This window comes from Aulostomus chinensis, chromosome 2 (assembly GCF_037954235.1).
Source record: "Aulostomus chinensis isolate RoL2024-O1b breed Wild chromosome 2, RoL_Achi_v1.0, whole genome shotgun sequence".
NCBI classification, from domain to species: Eukaryota; Metazoa; Chordata; class Actinopteri; order Syngnathiformes; family Aulostomidae; genus Aulostomus; species Aulostomus chinensis.
In genome coordinates this window covers 16,796,102-16,815,285 of record NC_141321.1, presented here as the reverse complement: position 1 = coordinate 16,815,285, position 19,184 = coordinate 16,796,102, and the positions used below count along the sequence as shown (strand labels likewise).

At 41.6% G+C, this 19,184-nt stretch overlaps 1 protein-coding gene across 4 annotated transcripts in view; it reads right to left on the bottom strand.

Moving 5' to 3' along the window:
- Positions 1-1,304: 1,304 nt before the first annotated feature.
- The window catches only part of LOC147269236 (LIM domain only protein 7-like), a 28,581-nt gene continuing 10,701 nt past the window's right edge, over positions 1,305-19,184 (bottom strand). The window contains exons 9-29 of one of the 4 annotated variants that reach the window (XM_086181319.1): positions 15,087-15,146; positions 14,292-14,457; positions 14,050-14,198; positions 13,716-13,845; positions 12,399-13,019; positions 10,764-11,093; positions 9,791-9,905; positions 8,809-8,970; positions 8,514-8,671; positions 8,355-8,418; positions 5,586-5,611; positions 5,372-5,479; positions 4,981-5,055; positions 4,317-4,492; positions 4,166-4,210; positions 3,931-3,983; positions 3,693-3,864; positions 3,430-3,615; positions 3,235-3,343; positions 2,080-2,182; positions 1,305-1,798 (exon numbers count right to left, since the gene is read on the bottom strand). In XM_086181319.1, the coding sequence (XP_086037445.1) occupies positions 1,776-1,798; positions 2,080-2,182; positions 3,235-3,343; positions 3,430-3,615; positions 3,693-3,864; positions 3,931-3,983; positions 4,166-4,210; positions 4,317-4,492; positions 4,981-5,055; positions 5,372-5,479; positions 5,586-5,611; positions 8,355-8,418; positions 8,514-8,671; positions 8,809-8,970; positions 9,791-9,905; positions 10,764-11,093; positions 12,399-13,019; positions 13,716-13,845; positions 14,050-14,198; positions 14,292-14,457; positions 15,087-15,146 (3,031 nt within the window). In that variant the 3' untranslated portion in view covers positions 1,305-1,775. Of the gene's footprint in view, positions 1,799-2,079; positions 2,183-3,234; positions 3,344-3,429; positions 3,616-3,692; positions 3,865-3,930; positions 3,984-4,165; positions 4,211-4,316; positions 4,493-4,980; positions 5,056-5,371; positions 5,501-5,585; positions 5,612-8,354; positions 8,419-8,513; positions 8,672-8,808; positions 8,971-9,790; positions 9,906-10,763; positions 11,094-12,398; positions 13,020-13,715; positions 13,846-14,049; positions 14,199-14,291; positions 14,458-15,086; positions 15,147-19,184 lie in introns of all 4 variants that reach the window. The other 3 variants (XM_086181325.1, XM_086181330.1, XM_086181335.1) reach the window with 3 other exon arrangements.

Below are 19,184 nucleotides of genomic sequence, written 5' to 3'. Positions count from 1 at the left end.
AGCAGGAGAGCAGGGCAGAGACAAAGACAGATAATGGAGGAAGACAGATATGCAGAAGGAAAGAGAAGGGCAGAAAGATAGAGAAAGAGAAATAAAGGGAAGAGACTGATTGAATAAGCAGTATAGAAAACTGAGATTAATCTGATTTGTTTCCTGAGGTTCAGCAGCCACCCCCCCCCCACAACAACACTTCCCCATTTGAATTTCAGGTCTGTAAACTGTTGCTTCTGCTCTTACGCCATAATTTCCTGTTGAGGGTTGGCTTAAAACATTACTAATCAGACTAAGTCGAGACCAACTTAGAACAACTCATTTTTACATAGAAAAAAATCCTGACAATAAACCCACAATTTTAATGGACCAAACTGATGTTATACTGTACATGCGAAGCAATAACTGGATGCAAAAAAAAAAATTCAGAGGAATTATCCAACAGTCCTCAATATTTCCTCTGTACAAGAAAAAACAGGCTTTTAAAGGAACTGTTATGTTTAAGTATTTGATACTTTACATAACCAAGACGGAGACAGATGTGCAGCATTGGGTGTTTGACTTAAATGTTCAAATAGGTTTGTAGATGAAGATAGTTATTCTAAAGAAGTCTGGCCTGCATCAGCATTTTATAAACAGACTCTGATGTGTGTGTGTGTGGGGGGGATTAAAAAAACCTCACTTCTAAACAGTTTCATGTGGGCTGCATCTACATGGTGTATCTGTGTTGCAAGAAGAACAGACATATTGTATATGAACATTTCTTGATAAGACACTTTTAACCCAAGACTGTTTAGATTGAGAGCACACAAGTGCTGGAGTTCAGTGGCACCGATCAGTTCAAGAAAGGCATTTATGAATGACGGAACATCAGGAAATCAAAGTTTCCTCCGGTACTCAGCGAGTTCACACCTCTGACGGGACTGGATCATAGTTTTTACATAAACCCGTCACAAAACAGAACCAATCACATTACCTCCTTGGCAACGATAATTTTGTATTTAGATGCTGACACCAATCAAAAAAATACTATTCAACTTCAGGTCTCTTAAGAAAACTATAAGTGTTTCTATTATACAAATAATTGAAAAGTATCTGACAAGACATACACAGCTAGCTCTTAAAAATATGAAAGTAGCTGGTGTTGTAGCTCCACCTCAGTGTCATAAAACCTCAGCAAGAATCACTGTGCGCACAACAGACCCACAACATTGCCACTGTCAACAAGTGAGATTCCCAATGAAGATTCAGTAGGACTTTGAGACCAATGATGCCACCATGTGGTACACAAATGAATAACACATACGTTTGTATTAAGTGCATTTTATTTACAAAGTCATTGCAATTTAGATGCTCGTTTCATGAGAAAAGTGATTATATTTACCAATGATGGATCCCAATGTGTAGATGGTGAGATTTCAATAGAACAACAACAACAACAAAAAAAGTGCTTCAGTACAAATTTAAAATGTGCTTCCATACCAGGGTTACATTTACAGGCAACACGACCGAATATATCTCCAATACATTGCTGATCAACAATAGCACACTTATACAACACTAGTGATTGATATCTCTTTATTATTGAAGTACCATATTTGGTTAAAAACAGCTAATAAGAAACTACTTTTCCTGTCAATCCAAAATTTGTCGAGATTATTTTTAGATCAGGTTCTGTTTCAGCAGTGATTAGGACATAAAATGCCTCACGTCGCTGTGTGGATGATGTGCCCCACACTCTCCCATTCAGTTTTTACTCTGTAATCTGATGAACACCATTCTGGTCACAAGGGGGAGGCACCATTGGCTGAAATGATGAAATTTTAGAAATTAATATACACATTTTTTTACTTGAAAACATGGTTTAGTTTGCTTTCCTGAACAATGAAGACTACAGATTTTCTAATATGGGAGCAAATCAGGTTGCAATATATTAACAGCAGAGAAATTATGGCTGGAGCAGATTATCCAAGCCAAAAACACAAAAACAGGCAATCTGTGAAGGGGAAAGCTTGATGCAAAACCAGGGAGGTGTTATACGCTTCTTCAAAAAAATGAGTACAGGTCTTACAAAATACCAATACTCACACTTGAGTTGGAAGTAGCAGGGCTCACAGTATGGCTTCCTGTTTCGGATCCGAACCTGGACACCGGTCTCTGCTCCTCCGAGATGGTGCTGGCAGCCCACACACTGAGAAGAGGAGGGAGAAGTGAGAAAAAGACACTTATTTAAGTGAAATCCAGCAGACAAACATATATGAGACTAGCGTTTCAGTAATATTGCCTGACTGACATCTAAAAAAACAAAACCACAACCTGGTTTTTTGTTTTCCTCCAGAGAAGTAAAAACAAGACAGAAGCCATATGAAGCAGACGTGCAGCAGTGAAGCGACTTCTACATCTACACTCTAATGATCCTTGGGTGTGCCTCTCCCCAGTGACATTTTCACAGCAAGCATCTAAAAGAGATGCAGGATGGTGGGCTTCACCAGTCATCAGTGGAAAAACCACCAACATGGCCGACAGGGTGACCGCAGCAGATGTGACCACCAAGCCAGATGGTGTCTATGGACGGGTGAGAAGAAGTGGCTGAAACTGTCAGGCAGGTGCTTGTAAAGGCAGATGAGTATTTGAGATGAATGACTGCTGATACAAGACTGAACTGTCACGCCAGCTTTCAGTGCACTTTAAGGGTCCTTCAGAGGATGTGATGTCGAGGGTGCAAAATATAATCAATACTGTACAACACCAGGGGAGGACACCGACATGGTGCCAATGTGTTTCCATCCGGCTTTTATACACACATTTTCAAATTGTGCATCAAAAACAAAAAACAAAAAAACTTGAGGGGACACTGACAAATCCAATAAATCTGTAAACATTACAAAAATGTTTTTGGCACGTAAGTGTAATATTAGTTATTCAAGAATCTCCATTTCCTCGAGTTCTCTGTGGTTTTCTCTCTAATTGGTCAACACATTTCAGATCTTGTTTTGGTTTCTGGCGTTTCTGTTTGTTCGAGGTTTGACTGGCGCTCTTAACCACACCATCTGATGAAAAAAACATGTAAAAACAATGCACATAAGAGTAGTGGATCCAAATTTGGGGTTTGAATTTCCCTAAAAAGTAAACTCTGACATGCAAGATTAACAGGAAATGTGTTGCTAGAAGTGGGATTAGCGTGAGTATTTGCTGTGATTAAAGCTAATGTGACCCCACCTTCACCTTGTCATGACCTCTCACCTGGAAACAGGCAAAGTGGAAGCAGAGACTAAGGGCCTCAATGACCATGGCTGCCTCGCTACCCAGAACACGCTCACACACACAGCAAGTTCTCCTGCCACTGACCATCCTGGGGCAGCACATGGTGAGAATGTAAGATACAGCAAGTAGCAGGCCATGCACCGGAGAGAAGAGTTCTGCACTTGCATGAATTACCTGTTGTGATGGAGGTCCATGGAGGCAGGTCTCTGGGATGAAATGGATCCTGTGCTGTAGCGGGGGGAGATGGTCCTACTTGGAGCGCAGAAGCCTGCAGCAGCTGAGTGCGGACGGGGAAATCCAAAGCTGGAGGCTGAGAGAGGCGACCGACGCAGTGCTTCCAGGCTGTCCAGAGACTCATACCTGTAGACAAGATGTCACAGTTCAGAGAACTGAAGGGGTTGAAGAAAACACGCCATGTGAATGAAAACAGAATCAACCTCTTCAGTGAAACCCCAACACAGATGGGTTCCTTATAAAAACTGCTGCTGCGCTGACGTATCCAGCTGTTGTCAGTCAGAAGCTGAGTCCTCTTCTTCATCTCCTTCAAAATCTGCTGCCGCTCTTGCTCTGCCTTGGACACGCACTCCTCTTTTCGTGTCTTCTGATCACCTGAATCAAGATACATTTTAGGAGTGAGGCCAGAAGAACACCAGAATATTGGGAAGCTGGACTAACCTGTTGGCTGTTTGTGGGGACCAGCTAAAGCTGAAGTAGACAAGGACTTTGTCCTGTGGGAGAGAAAAAAAGCAATTACAAGAACAAATAAATCAAAATCCATCATTTTGTTCAGGGATTTGAGTCAAATATACATTTTGCAGCAGGCTGCTTTCAACTCATGTTGGCTTTTGCTAGGTCAGAAAGTCATTCTGATTGATTGAAAAGAAGATGAAACAGGGGTGCTTATTCTGACCTGTGTGCGGGAGACAACTGAGCGAAGCCACAGGAGTCCTCAGCGCTGAGGTGCAGCGGAGGAGAAGAGATTCACCATGAGTCAGAACGAGTCACGTTAAGAAAGCCTCTCAAACGCTGCTTGGCTGTACTGCGGAACATGTTTCTCTCACCAGTCATGCTCAGGAATCTTGTCCTGATGCTCTCGCTGGGAGTCACTTTGAGGTTTGGCCTCTTCTTGATCCCCCACCCTGACTGGGCTCCTCTCTTCTTCTCTGGTTTTTGACGATCCATTTAGAAGAGGGCCTCTGTCAGGACTCTCACCACCGTTGGTCATCTCAACATTACTCTGTTTCATGAATTATGAAATGCCATTATGATACAGAACTAATGTGGCCTCCAAAGGCCCTGAGGGAGTTCTTACAGGGCCGTCACAGCAGTGTTTGAGGCAAAGCAAGACAATTAAGTGTCCGTTTAATTTACTGGTCCTCAGCTTGCCAACAATTATTAAACCAGCCATATATTAGTCTTGTGAAGGTCCTACACTTTCAGATATTGACTAGACTGAACTAGAGCGGTGTGTCTTGTAAAAAAAAAAAAAGACTGCATAAATGAGTTAAACAAAATAAAAATTAAAATCAAACATGACTGAACACTCGAGCAAATAGACTTCATTGCTGCCGGGGAAAACTTGGAACCAACAGTCCTTTAACGCTGTTGCAGAGGGTAATAAGAAATATCGGAGCAGACTGTTGTTAATCCATTGATTTAAAAGTGACCGCAGTTTATAAAAGTTTCTTTGGACCAGAAAAAGGTTGAACCTAGATTCCCACACACCTCCCTCGCAGTCGCATCTTCTTGTGCCCTCTGCCATTCTGCCTCCAGCCTCTGCTGATCCCGCTGGTATTGTTCCTAAACAATGCAAAGGCACGAGCGCAAACATTTATGAGCTGAACTCAACTTTAGAGGAATAAGATAATATGTTATTCATAGGCACCTTACAAAAGAACAGAGTTCATCACAAATCATCAGGGGATAAAGGGGAAATTTAGTTTGAGTCAAGTGATTGAAAGGTTAAAAAATAATAAGGACGAGGCAAAGATTGAATAGAGCAAGATTGTGATGGTTAGCTGATTTGGCCCGATGGGTCTTGAGTCGTGGAGCGGCTCAAGGCTCCGACACTGATCAGACCAATACTCAAGATTTTTGTGCTGGGAGTAGGTTTCACCTGTAGGAGGCGCTCCTGCTCTTCCTGCCACTTCTCCTGCCGTCTGCGATCCTCTTCGTGGTCCCATGACCAGCTGGAGGGGGAGGGGCTGAGGGATGGCACCTGCAGCTGGGGATGCAGACAGACAGACTGCGGGCTCAAATAGTTCACAGTGCAACACACACAGGTTGGAATGTGCATATGGATACCCTTTGATCAAGAGGAGGTAACTTACATCAGATATTGCTGATTCTGAACCACCTGTGAGAGAAAACACAGGGTCACTAAAGCGAACATTCTGTACCTGCTTCAGATAATTGAGATGTTGGAGTCATCAAATACTGCACTTCTGACATCACTCACATGCTGGGGACACACTAGAGAAGGGAGGCTTCATGCAACTTGCACTTGCTTTTACTACTTTGACCCAATTATGACGTGGTGCTTCTCTTATTTCATTCATTTAATTTTTGTGGTGTTACATTTGTAACAAGTCTCTCCTGAGAATGAGACCACCACCTTACAAGTCAAACAGTAGACAAGTACAGCATATAGTCTGATATCGTTAGTCTTGGTTTCTGACAGATATTTATCTATTCTTGTGCGACTGACTCCTGCAAACCTTTGCCAGTAGTTCAATGTAGGGCTTTGAGCTAGAAATGGTGTCAACGTGACTTGTTCACTTTGCAGCTCTCTCCCAGCCTAAACGTGTTCCATGCGCTCCAGGGATCTTATTGCTCTCACATTTTGCCAACATGTGTGTTTTACATATCAGTGTTAACACATTTCTTCTCAACAAGATAAAAAGCTGACGTCAGAACCCCTGCACCAGGTTTTAGGGGCCGATAAGGGGACTCGCATGCTCCGCACGCGCACACACACACGTGTGTCACGCATCAAAATTCCAAAGATGTCAATAAGTGGCAGGTTGCAAGCTGACATGATGTCAAATTGCTGCAGCTGTACCTGTTCATTTTTTTCCTCTTCAGCAAAACTGCTGGCCGCATACCAGCAGAGGACGTGTCACCACACAGGTACAGAATGAGAACATTCATCTGCTGCATCTGTATGGCCGCCGTCAATGTTTGGGCAGAGATTGTTGACACCGACCTGGACTCAGCAGGCTAACCCTCATATATCTGTTCACAGATACTTACCTATACACACACACACACACACCTTTACCTTTGATCATGTAGATGGTAGACAATGACTACATGGTGCACGGTGCTGGTGGAGTTAGCCTAATATGTCATCGACAATGGGCACCGCTGCAGAGGTTCCAAGCCTCATTGTTGTGCTCTTTGTCCGCTACAAGTAATCTTAAGTTTGAGTGACATTTTTCAGGCCTCACTTTGCGAGACTGTGTGGACAATTTGACATATCTGTCCACTACTGAGCAGCTGTGAGATGATCTGGATGGTCGGATACGTCAGTCTGTGTGCATGTTTGTGATCGCTGCACTATTGTGGAGAAATGAACCACATCCCACAAGCCTCAATCAGTAATCTCATTCATTCCATGTGAAGGGAACACACACTACACTTCCATATGTGAAAGGGAAACTTTAAATCGTGCTCCCCCCATTGACTATTGCTGGTTACCGCATGTTGTTGTACACTGTTCACTTCATGTAACTGCGTCATTTGGGTTACAGTTAAACCTTGATTATATAGAATCTTGCATTTCTATTTCAATGAAGTCAGTAAGACACCTCAGAGTGAACAGTCTCAGATATTGATTGAACATCATGTAAAAAAAGAGCTGGACAAAGATCATAATCTTCTGGCTGAATGCATCAACCATCAATAAATATCAAGGCTTAAATGTCTGATTAGATGATGGTTCGTATCTGAGGCCACCTCGGCTGAAAAGGCTTACTCTGCCATCGCCCGGTTCTGGCCTGGGATCAGCGTGTTAGGATCAGAATATCCGTAAATAAATTACAACACTAAACGGCTTTTATATCCCCCAGTTGAGTGATACTGCAGAGGAAGCAAAGAGTTGAGCATGCAGCAGTCTATCTTTTTTATATATATATATATATATATATATATATATATATATATATATATATATATATATATATATATATATATATATATATATATATATATATATATATATATATATATATATATATATATATATATATATATATATAAAAATAAAAAAAGATATTCATAGGCTGGATAAGAAACAAATCTGCTTGGTCCAGGCCTTGATGAAGCTTCGTGACACACAGCACTTTCTAGCTATGTTAAGGGGACACGTCAAACTTCAAATTGAGTGTAAACATTTACCACATAGATAAACCCACGAGCTGAAGCCTGCAGGGTGTGAAGGGAGGAGACAAAACGGCAGGACACGAATCAGTGTATGTGCCAAAAAATAAGATGTTGAATGAGTTGCATCATGTAAGTTTTGAAACAACACACAGAAAAAACATTGAATTACATAAAAGCACACAATAGATTTTGTGTTGGTCCAGATTTTTTTGCACCAGATAACATGAACCAATAATGGCTTTTGTAACAAGCATTAAACTCTTTTTAATCTTCAAAATTTTGAGTGAATTCTTCCAAGGAGCAAAGGAAGATTGAAACTTTTGACTTAATTTATTTACTTCTTTAAAGCTATATAAAGCTCCGATAAGAAATAAAAGTTTCTGTCTTCTAATTTTGCATATTTTATATATATATATATATATATATATATATATATATATATATATATATATATATATATATATATATATATATATATATATATATATATATATATATATATATATATATATATATATATATATATATATATATATATAATATATATATAATATATATAATATATATATATATATATATATAATTTTATATATATAAAAATATAAAAGCTATATGAGAATGAATGTGGAAAAAAAGCGCTATTTCATGCTGCTAGACATTTGTAATTTTCTAATTCCCAATGCTTTTACCATAATGCATTTTATATCTCCTATTACCTTTACTTATTGTTGTCCTGTGGCTGTCAGGAAGCTCTCCACTCAGGACTTTAACTTGTATAATCTGTGCAGGTCAAAGAACATCGAGATTCACCTTATGAGCGACACTTATTAAGCTTGATGGCTTTTGCATCCACATTAGACAGGTGAATCGCTCACATTATCTGTCTGCCCACTTAATGTTGTTACTGTGGTTTCTGTAGAGGCATTGCTGTTGGCATGGTGATCAGGGCAACCTATCAAAACGGGTGCTGCAGCAGTCAGATTGAGGGTCATTCTATTCTGGGCAGGCTGGTTGTGACGACTGGTACTCCAATCTAATGAAAAGAACCTGCTGTTAAACACGGAGGTCCCACTGTTGTGCTCCTTTCATGATCACTGGTTAAAAAAAAACAAACTAAGAGACTTGAGAAGGTGCTGAAAGAAAGGACGGCCTTTTGGTTAATGATCTTACCCTTGTTGCCGTAGCGACGGATGTCCATGGTCAGACTGCCAGTTTTCAGGGCAGATGTCATTTTATCCTCCCTCTGCTTGAGGCTCATGTGAGCCACGGCGACCCCATCAACAGCAACAATCTCATCGTCAACACGCAGCTGGCAGAGCTCCGCTGGGCTGCCTGATGAGGGAGGGACAGGCAGAGGGAAAATGATTACAGATGAGGGAAAAAAAAAAAATCAGCAAAACACACTAGGTGCCAGCTTCAGAGGTGATTCGATAAGCCGAAACTAGGACACGAGGGCAAGGTTTCTGTGCAAACTGTTCAAAGTCCTCCCACAGTTGGGTCAATTTTAGTTAAAGATCTTCTTACTTCAGTCGAAAGTATCGACCCTGAAGCACTCCATATAAAAAAAACAAAACAAAACAAAAAAAAACGGGACATTTTCGTTGTCATTCTGCTCAGTGCTTTCAGCCATATTGGTGCTGCTCCCGCACGCAACGGTGGTTCTGCTGCTACTCCCAGTAAGCTAAAACTACAGTACAAGAGTAAGCGACACCTCTCTCCGGTCTGTTAAAATATTCATAGTTGCTTTTTATAATCATGGTCTTGCTTTTATTGTGTTTTTCCTTTACGACAAATCACTGAATTGAAACATTTCATGCTAAATTAGCATCCAAACAATCGTTTTCACATTAATTAATAAAATTACTTCACTCTGCTAGTACAGAATCTTAAAAAAAAAAAAAAAACCCTGCCTGGAAGGTTCCACTTCAAAAAAAACAACAAAAACAACAACAAGAGACTGCACAATTTATGCATGTAGTTCTATAAATAAAAATATTCAAATTCGCAGTGATTCTTACTTCTCTTGTTGTGTTTCCGTCTTTGCTGTGAAGTCAGCGGACAACCTCTTTCAAAGCGCCATTAATAGAAACGTCATGATTATTCAGCGTCACCAGTTTCATCAAAGCCCTGTTAAAAGTAAAAGAGCTCTTACCAGGTTGAATGAATTTTAGTTTTTCTCCAGTAGTGTCCCAGTGAGTCTGGAACCCAAAGTCTGGTCTGCTGTTGGGTCTCAGAGTAAGACTCACTCTCATGTCACTGTAATCCACCTGACACACACACACACACACACACACACACACACACGTAAAGTTGACACCCATTGATACAATGTCCTCTGCTTGTTGGTGGAAACTCGAGACTTTAGAAGTCAGCGATACACTTACTGATAAGCTTACTAGGCACAAATTAATGCAACAAATATCTTTGTGAAGCTTTTCATGTTCATGTTTGTTTTTGGATGAATGTGTATTTATATATGAACACATACACACACACACACACATACCTATATACACAGTATGTATGTGTGAACATGCCGTCCACATGAGCAAGTAAACTACAATTTCCCGTTGCTTTTCATTCAAGTTACATCCATGTCTGTCCAGAGTCCATAACATATGCAGAGATAATCTATGAAGCATCATTAAAAGTTGCCTCATGTCTCACTTCTGTTACTCAGTTCGTGTCAAGTGAGTCAGACAAGTGTCTAAATATGACATCATGGTGAAGTTGACATTTTGAATAGCAAGCATTGTAACTTAATTATTTTACCCCATTAGATGTGGTCATAATCAGACTTCTTGAGTTAATATGGTGACACTTTGTCCGAGCGGACGTTTGTGGAATTTCCCCCAAATTTGGCACAAAGCATTCCTAAGAATTTCATTCACCAGAAGAAATGGAAGAACAGGAAACGCAAAACAAACGTCCAGCCACTGATGAACCATAAAGGCTCGTCAACAGTGTCAAAAGGAAACCGACTTGAACAATCTCATAAAAGTTGACGAGAAGATATTTTCTGCCTTGTTTACTCTTGCCACAGTTGATTTGATAAACTCAAAGTGGGAAAAGCTTCATAGATCTAACTCTGTTTACATCTGCATCAAGGAAACAGTACTAGGTACCTTTGGCTGGTCAATGCTGGCCTTCAGAGCGGAGGCTTTGCTGTGCTGGGACTGCCAGTTTGAATAGGGTCGGGGCACAAACTGGTTCTGGATGTGGGTCTGATGGGGCCATTTGTTGGTCTGGAAGGCCTGCACTGAAAAACTGGCACTCTTCTCTTGCTGTTCTGAACCAGGCTGCTTTGCATGGTTAGGTTTCTTGGGCCTGCTTGAAGCCTGGTCCTGACTCTTCAGACAGGCGGTCGCAGTCTGTCTTTTGAGCGGAGAAGGGGCGGGTGGAGAAAGAGACCCCCCTTTCTCAGTATTCAACGACAGACCCTGGCTGTCATCTACCTACAAATGAACACAAACGATACATCGTCAGAAGGACACGACAGCTGCACTTAAAAATGTGACCGTGCAACATTTTCACAATTATAAGTGAACACAGGGGCCAACGGACACAAGAGAAGTGTTATAGTGGTATTTATATTATTAATGACGAAATCAAGCCAAAACATGGGTCACACAAGCTCACTCACATGTAACACACACACACACACACACACACGAGACGCTCTCATTACATTAAGTAGCTTCAGCATATCTGCTCCAAAACTCTAAAATCTAGCATGGAGTACGTAAAGTTACTACAACAGCTCCTGCACCTCGGACCACTGAAGGATTTTCTTACCCCTCCTGATGTATACTTCTAATGAAACTGGACATTTATGGGTTTTTCTTCTTTTTAATAAGATGCAAAGAAGCCTGAATAAATTGTGAGACGGAAGAGTTTAAGAGGCAATTTGATAACAGGAAATGACTACTGTGGAGTAACGGATGACAGAAGAATTCATAAAAATCTTTGTCCAAAAGAAAGAAAACAAAACAGACTACTCCTCCTTCATGGTGCAAACAATCGTGTAACAAAGGACATTTATGAATGATTGAAACAGGCAGAATGTAAGACAATTGATTGAATAAATAAATTTTAAAATAAAAGCAGGCACTGACTGAATGGAAACGTGACAAACATTTTAAATTGTCATGGATTTTTCTTTATAAATTTCCCATGTACTTTGATATTTTTAATTTATGCCCCTCCCTCTCATTATTTTCTCTCTCTCACACACACACACACACACACACACACACACACACCCTTGTACATATATATCTTAGTTAAGATGGTTAGGTTTAGGGTGAGGGGCTAGGGAATGCATTACATCAATGAAAGTCTTCACAGACTGCCTGACCCTAAACCAAACCTGAACCTGATTCTAACCTTGACCCTAAAACCACGTCTTGACCTTCAAATGGCCCTTTGAAGATGTGAGGACCGGCTAAAATGTCCTCACGGTTAAATGCGTATTCTAGTCCTTAATAAGTAGCAAGAAAAAACACACAGACACACACAAGGATTAGACATGTGTACCAGGATACACAGCTGAGGCTGAGCAATCTCAAGCACACAAAGATGGAAAAGAAGAGGAAGAAGAGTGCCATAGCTGCAGGCTACAGTTGGCAAACATGAACGTTAGAAATGCAGGATAATAAAAGAGCTCTGACAGTGCTTGATGAGGACGCACACCATTCCAGGATTAGACTACAGTTTCATCCATGTTGCTCCTCTAGTTTACTGATCACCAGAGAACTCACGTGGTACAGTCTTGTCAGGGAGGAAACCCTGGACAGCTTGGTCCCGAAGGATCTGGCTGCGGGGACCGAGGAGAAACGAGATGATCCTTCAGACCTCCTGAACCCACGAGGGAGACTGGCGGAGCAGGACAACGACCCGGTTCTGGAGAGATACTTGTTGGAGCCTGCAGCCTGCTGGCCTCGGTCTCGCTCCACAGCTGGTTCACATGAAGTCGTCTGGCTCTCTTCTGACTTGTGCTTCTGGTGGGAGAAATCTACCAGAGGATCAACAACTGCCAGATCACCTCCATCTGTAGGAACCTTTGGTTCGATGCAGAGAAGTTCCTTTTCAGCTGACACAGCTGCAGGGGGTTCCTTTGTGCTGTCTGGTTCTGTTACATTTTGCAGTTTTGTAACCAGAGAGGAGATCTGATCTGTAAAAGCATTTTCCAGCTGAACCGGCTCAGTAGGGGGCTGGAGGGGAGCGGAGCCGCCCTGGGTTTTGACTTGGGTGAGGGAGCTGAAAGAGCAGTCTGGAGTGGGCATGGTTACTGCTGCGCCACTGGAAGCTGAGGATGCAAAGTGGAGCTCATCTACTAGGATGTTCCCATCCGAGGCAGGCATGCTTCCAACTGGTGAGGCCTGAGAAGACAAGTCCACACTAAAAAAAAAAACCTTACTTCACCTGAATGAACTTTTCTACTGTAATTCAATAGGTAGATTCTGATTATACCCATTAGTTATTCACTGGAGAGTTCGTCACAAGCTATAAAGACCACCACTGCCTGACCACACACAGATTTTACAGCCTTATCCCCTTCATTTCTATGACCTATTCTTTATTTTGATATGTTTTCATCTGAGGGAACTAGAATCCACAACAAAATTTTTTTTACCATTTAACTAAAAAAAAACCAATAAAACGGTGCAAATTCAACTGCACCACAGCATCAATGCGAAGTGCTGATGGATGGACTGAAAACCTGATTCATTAAACCAAATAACTTAGCCATCTGAATCAGACTCAAATCTCAGGCAGCTCGGTCAGGTCCATTCAATATCTGTAGATTATCCAGCCCCAAAAAAATTCCATCATTCATGACATCCTTTGCCGTTTTCCAGCATTTCAATCGCAGTTGACAGCTTTCAGGTGCATCACCACCATCTTCTAGCAGCAGTGAATAACAAATGCCAGGAAAAACCAAAGTCAAGATGACAGTTATTAAATCAAGAGTAGTTTATGCTGCTATGTGAAAACCATGACTTGAGCCTGCCATCCGTACAAGAACGTCAACCGTGAGGCTCACCTGTGTGTGGTCAAAGTTATTTGAAAGGTACCTCAGTGGCGTAGCTGCGGGCCAGCGGAGCTCGAGCATGCGGCTGGAAATAAGAGCTTGAAGACTTTGATGGAGGAGAAGTGGAGTTGGGGTGTGGGGCAGGGTTATGCCTGCGCGGTGACAGCTGGTCTCTGGAGAATTGGCACGTAATGGAAGAGGAGTCAATGTAATGAAGGAAGCAGAAACGATGGGGGGGAGGATGTGTCATATTACATGAGTTCACTGTGGCATACTGACAAGAGAGGTCAGAAGCCCTTTATAGACTTTATATAGAAGCTTGATAGCTACAGGCTTTGCACTCAAGACATTCTAGTACATCTGGAGCAGTAGCTAACCTCTTCAACAGCCCGCTCTGCGTTTCCTTCTTATCAAAGTCCGTCAAAGCCCCGTTGGTCATCTGCTTCATGACATGTTCTCGGTCTAGCGACTTCCTGCGAAGATCAGACTTTGTGCTCCTGCGACGATTCTTCCACTTAGTCAAGTCCTGACAAAAGCATGGGATTCTGTTATTTATACATCAAATACATTTGCCTCCAACTGTTTAATCAAAGGGCTGTTAGTACTTTTCTTGATGTACCTCCTGCCAGTGAGCTTCATTGTCTTTGGCAACGCCACATGTCTTCCATTTGTTTGCTTCCTTTGCTATGCCATCATCTGGGCCTGCATCCTCAACCAAAACGGGATTCCCCTCAGAAATTTTACGTACGGGATATACCATCGGGATGTCACTCAGCGATTTGCTCCTGTTACGGACAAAGACACGGGACACAACATTAAAGCAGGATCCACAATGTTTGTATGACACAGCAGCTTCATTTTGCACCGCAGAGCAAAACCGGCCCAGTACAAGCTCAAGCATTAAAACATGCTGTTTTAAAACAGCTGATGCAAGGTTTAATGAAAAACATGCAGGCGCTCGCGCGCACACACACACACACACACACACACACACACCCCACCACATTCTGAACCCAAGCAACAAAATCCTTAGCCAAGTGTGAGGAGGACAGTCACATACAAGTCAAGTAATGCAGCAGGACAAAATGGCAACAGATGCTGCTGTCTGGAGAACAGCAGCCTGCCTTTTAACAGCACGGCTACGGCCAATAGAGCATGTCAGACATCCACATAACCCTGCAGCATGATTTAGCAGGTGGTAGATCAAAACTCTGCAGCTTTGTTCTTCCCCTCAATTTTTGTCAGTTACAAAAATGGTAAGAATGGACCCAGCAAATGAACAGCAGTGTGGAGAACAAGCGCTCAGCTTGCAGCAGAATATTCCTGAGGGAGATTGCAACAGAAACGAAGCTAACGCAGCTCTGGTCACAGCAGTCAGCCATCTCATACAACAAACCTGGATTTCAGGACTCACCAAATCCAGCCAGGGTTGACCTGAACTTGACTCTCAGGTCTGACCAGGATTTGACAGGTTCTACAGAACCAAACATACAGATCTCATAAGAAGACTGATTGAACACAAGCACATTGAGGCAAGTGGTGTGACACACTGCGCGCATGCACACACACGGGAAAGAAGTTATGTACCTTGATTTGGGAAAGAAATTATGTACCTTGATTTCAAAAAAAAAAAAAAAAATCAAAACAAGCAATATCATTGATTTGAATACACAAGTGAATCAACATCCCACTGAGCTAAACTCAGTCCACACCCAAAGCACATACAAGGAAAAAATAGCATTCAATCCAAAATCTCTCACTATTTTACTTTATTGACCCACAATGACATTTCATTTTCTACAGTGAAGCCACATTCCCACAGGCAGTAAACTGGAAAGCAGTGATGACATAAATGGTGTTATCAATCACATGATTCTGTTACAGCTTTCAAATTATGGTCCAATGCAGGAGGCATGTGTTTAAAACATTACGAACAGTTGAATTACTCAGCACAAATCCGTCAAAAAGTCCTCATATCAGCAGCACAGTAAGAAAATGCTGGATGGAACAACATGCAGTAACGCAATCAGTTGAGAGCAAAAGGTCAATGCACATTTCATTTGTCTGATTATTTCCCATCCATTTTGTAGTGTAGCATAGAAGTTGCCTCCACTGAGGTGATAAGGTTTTTCAGCACCGATTGCCTCTGTCAGCAGATGTGTGCAAAACAATTCAACTGATTTTCTTGAAAATGCGTGGTGTGGGCAGAGGAGGAAGTCTTTTGGGGCATCCGCTGTGGCAGTATCTCTCAAAAACTGATGGACTGACATACTTCGTGGAAAAGTTATATTACAGGGACCAAATGATGAACTGTAGGAAGCTAACCAGATCAAATTGTAGTTTCTGGATCTTAAGACTTTACGCACATCCCACGACCAAGCAAAAACCATTGATTGCTTTCTGGTCTGCAACTGCATTCAATGTCCACAAAATGAGACCACAGTATATGCTCATGCTACAAGTACACTTCCCTTGTTTCCATGTTTTCCATCAATTCACCTTAAGTCCTTTACTCTGGTAAGATAACTGCGGGTGCATTTTACCATCTTGCTACACTACGGACTTCAGCTCCAGCGTCAACGGCATGTGTGCGTTTGACATCTTTAGGACACTAGCGCACAGTCAGGATTAGAGAGAGATTCTTCTTCCAGACGGTTTTGAGGCTTTTCAAATGTGTCGGAAGCATTTGGTTCAACAGCAGAAGTCACAAGCCTAGAAATGTCAACGTCACACTCATCGTCGGAAGAATCCAGAGCTTTGTGGCTACAGTCAAAAACAAAAACAAAAGAGCATGATCAACAGCAGTCAATTATCAAAATGCTCAAACATAAAAAGTATGTTAGTTGCATCAGCAGTCTTAACTTTTAGATTTGCAAACTACAGCTAGCTATCTCCCTTTGTCTAGCAAACTAAGGCTTAGTTTGCTGGTGCAATTAAACTGAAATTGCTAAACTCTTTAGTCACAGCAAGAACGCCAATTCAACAGAACACACATGCAAATGCCAGCCACCATACCACACGTTCATTAAACGCCACACGAAAAGTTATACTTTAGTCAGAGGGTGTTGAATAGGCACTGCATGCTGTTATTTACATATTCTTAGTTAAGATTACTTGCTGTTCAAGCAACGCATGATTACATGTTATGCAAAGAGTAGAAAAACTTGCCTTTTATTAGTCGCTGCTTTAAAACTGTCAGATTAGCACTGCTTTGCATCACAGAGAACCAACACCAGCCGACAGACCTTAAACCTTGCATTTTACGATACCAGGGTCTTCTCTGGGAGCCCAGGTAGATGGTGTGGACACGAATCTCCTCCTCAGGTGTCCAATAGCGGGGCAAGAAGCGGTCACAGTTGGGGTTAATAGATGTCTGATGAAGGGTTTGCTGGACCCGACGGGCATACAAATCGTCGAGTACAGGGTCTGCCTCTGTATAATCATCCTCAGAGTCTTCCTCATACCGAGCTCGCAGGGAAAGCTCTTCATCAACGGCCCATACGGGAGACGACGAAATGAAGCGGGGTTGATCATCACTGCTGCAGCAGAGAACGGTATTTTCAAGTGTGTGTACTCACAGCTGACGGTGGTAAATTACATGTTCCTTTAAGATGCAACACCAAGCATCTCAAAAAAAAAGAAAAAAAAAAAAGGTCTTTGAGGGTGAAAAAAAAAACCTGCTCCAAATTCATTAAAGCAGAAGGGGAAACTTTAACCTTTTTAAGAGGATCCCTATTAACTTTTAAAACCCTTAGTGAAGGGCTCCCCAATCTCATTATTGACAGATTTACTTGACAATTCACAAAAAGCTGTTTTGGCACTGACTCTGCTCACCACTAGTTCCTCCGGTACATCATGAGTCAGATAAATTTGACATTCACTCACGAAGCAGCTTCCCTTTCTCGCTTCTGTGTCGCTGTTGTCCGTTATGTTTGTAGTTAGTGGCGTTAGTCAGTCCGAAGGTGCACTGGAACCTTCTAAAAATCATCAGGTTTAAATGAATATATTCAACTGATTTTTTTCCAGCTATATCCCCTCCCATACAATATGAACAGTTTCATCTTTGGGGTCATGCAGAGAAATGATCTTACAGTTCCCCTAAAAAACCAGACCGCTGAATTCATAACCCATACGAGGGCTCATACAAGGCTCCTCTGTTTCTGTTTTGATCATTAGCGGAGCACTTTTTTTTTTTTTTTTTTTTACTTCTTGCTGACCTCCCTAATAGGATGAGAGGAGAGCTTAGTGCCAAGACCCCGGCCTGCCACATCAGATATAGCAAACAGACATCAAAATGTGAGAAAAGTACCGTCCTTTGTTGGGAAGCACTTATCTGACCTTACGAGTGATGAAGGTCTGTTCGGTCAGTCGAACTGCTTCCATGTGGACAAGAGAGGCTTGCAGATCAAACTGTAGTCTCTGGCTGATCTAGCTGAAATCTGCAACCCACCCTGACATTTTGACAGCAGTAAAAAACAGTAACTACAGAGGAACTGGACTAAGTCGCTCTCGCAGGATTTTAACATCAGTAGCTACAGACAAAAGACAGGCTCAATAATTCCCATTGACTAAAATGTATTTGTTCCCCTTTCAACACCACAGTGAAAAAAACAACAACAAAAAATTGAACAGGTAATGAGATATTTTGAGAGATTAAAAAAATGCAAAGCATCACAAGTAAACCTGATGTGATTTTAGAGAGTTTGCGTGGAGCATAATGGCTCTATTACCTCAGTGATTTGTGGGAGGGACTTTATCAGTGACAGCTGTGTCCATCAACCACAGAGGATCCCAGTGTCCCTCGTTACCTCTTGACCTTAATCTGCAGGGCTCCCGCAAAATAGTTACTCTTTATTGATCCTTCATTTTTCAAAAAGTGAGGGAATCAATTCCTCATAAAAAGAAATCTATTTTTGGAATGCATCTTAAAAGCATCAAAGCAATATTATTGACTGAAACATGTTTTCAAGCAAAACAATCAGTCACCATTTGATACAAAGACTTATTTGCGCCAAAAGAAAAAAAGAATGTTGCGACAAAAACAAAATGAGAAGCAAAAATCCTAATCAAGCAGACTAAGCATCATCTTTGAAATTCAGCGAGGGAACGAGGGATGTAAATTACTTTTTTTTTTTTTAAAAAAAAGGCATTTGCATGCGAGTCGGGTGGTTTGAAAAAAAATTCATATGTGTGACCTGTAAATATTAAATACTCCTCTTAGCAAATCAACAAGATCTGAGCTTCTCAATCCTGCTAATGTTAGCAGACCAAACCATACCACAACAACAAAAAGACTGAGTTCCATCATGATGGTGAAAAATCTAGGACACAGTTTCTCAACCATCCCGACTACACACCTGCCAAATGATCAACGTTCTCATGAGCTGATCAGCTGAGCCTTGTTATTACTGCAAATGTTGATATGATAGCTTCCACATGTTAGTACTGCCAATGCATATTAGCGTTTCGCTAACTGGAGGAAGACTGTTCACGCTTGTAAAGAAGACAAATG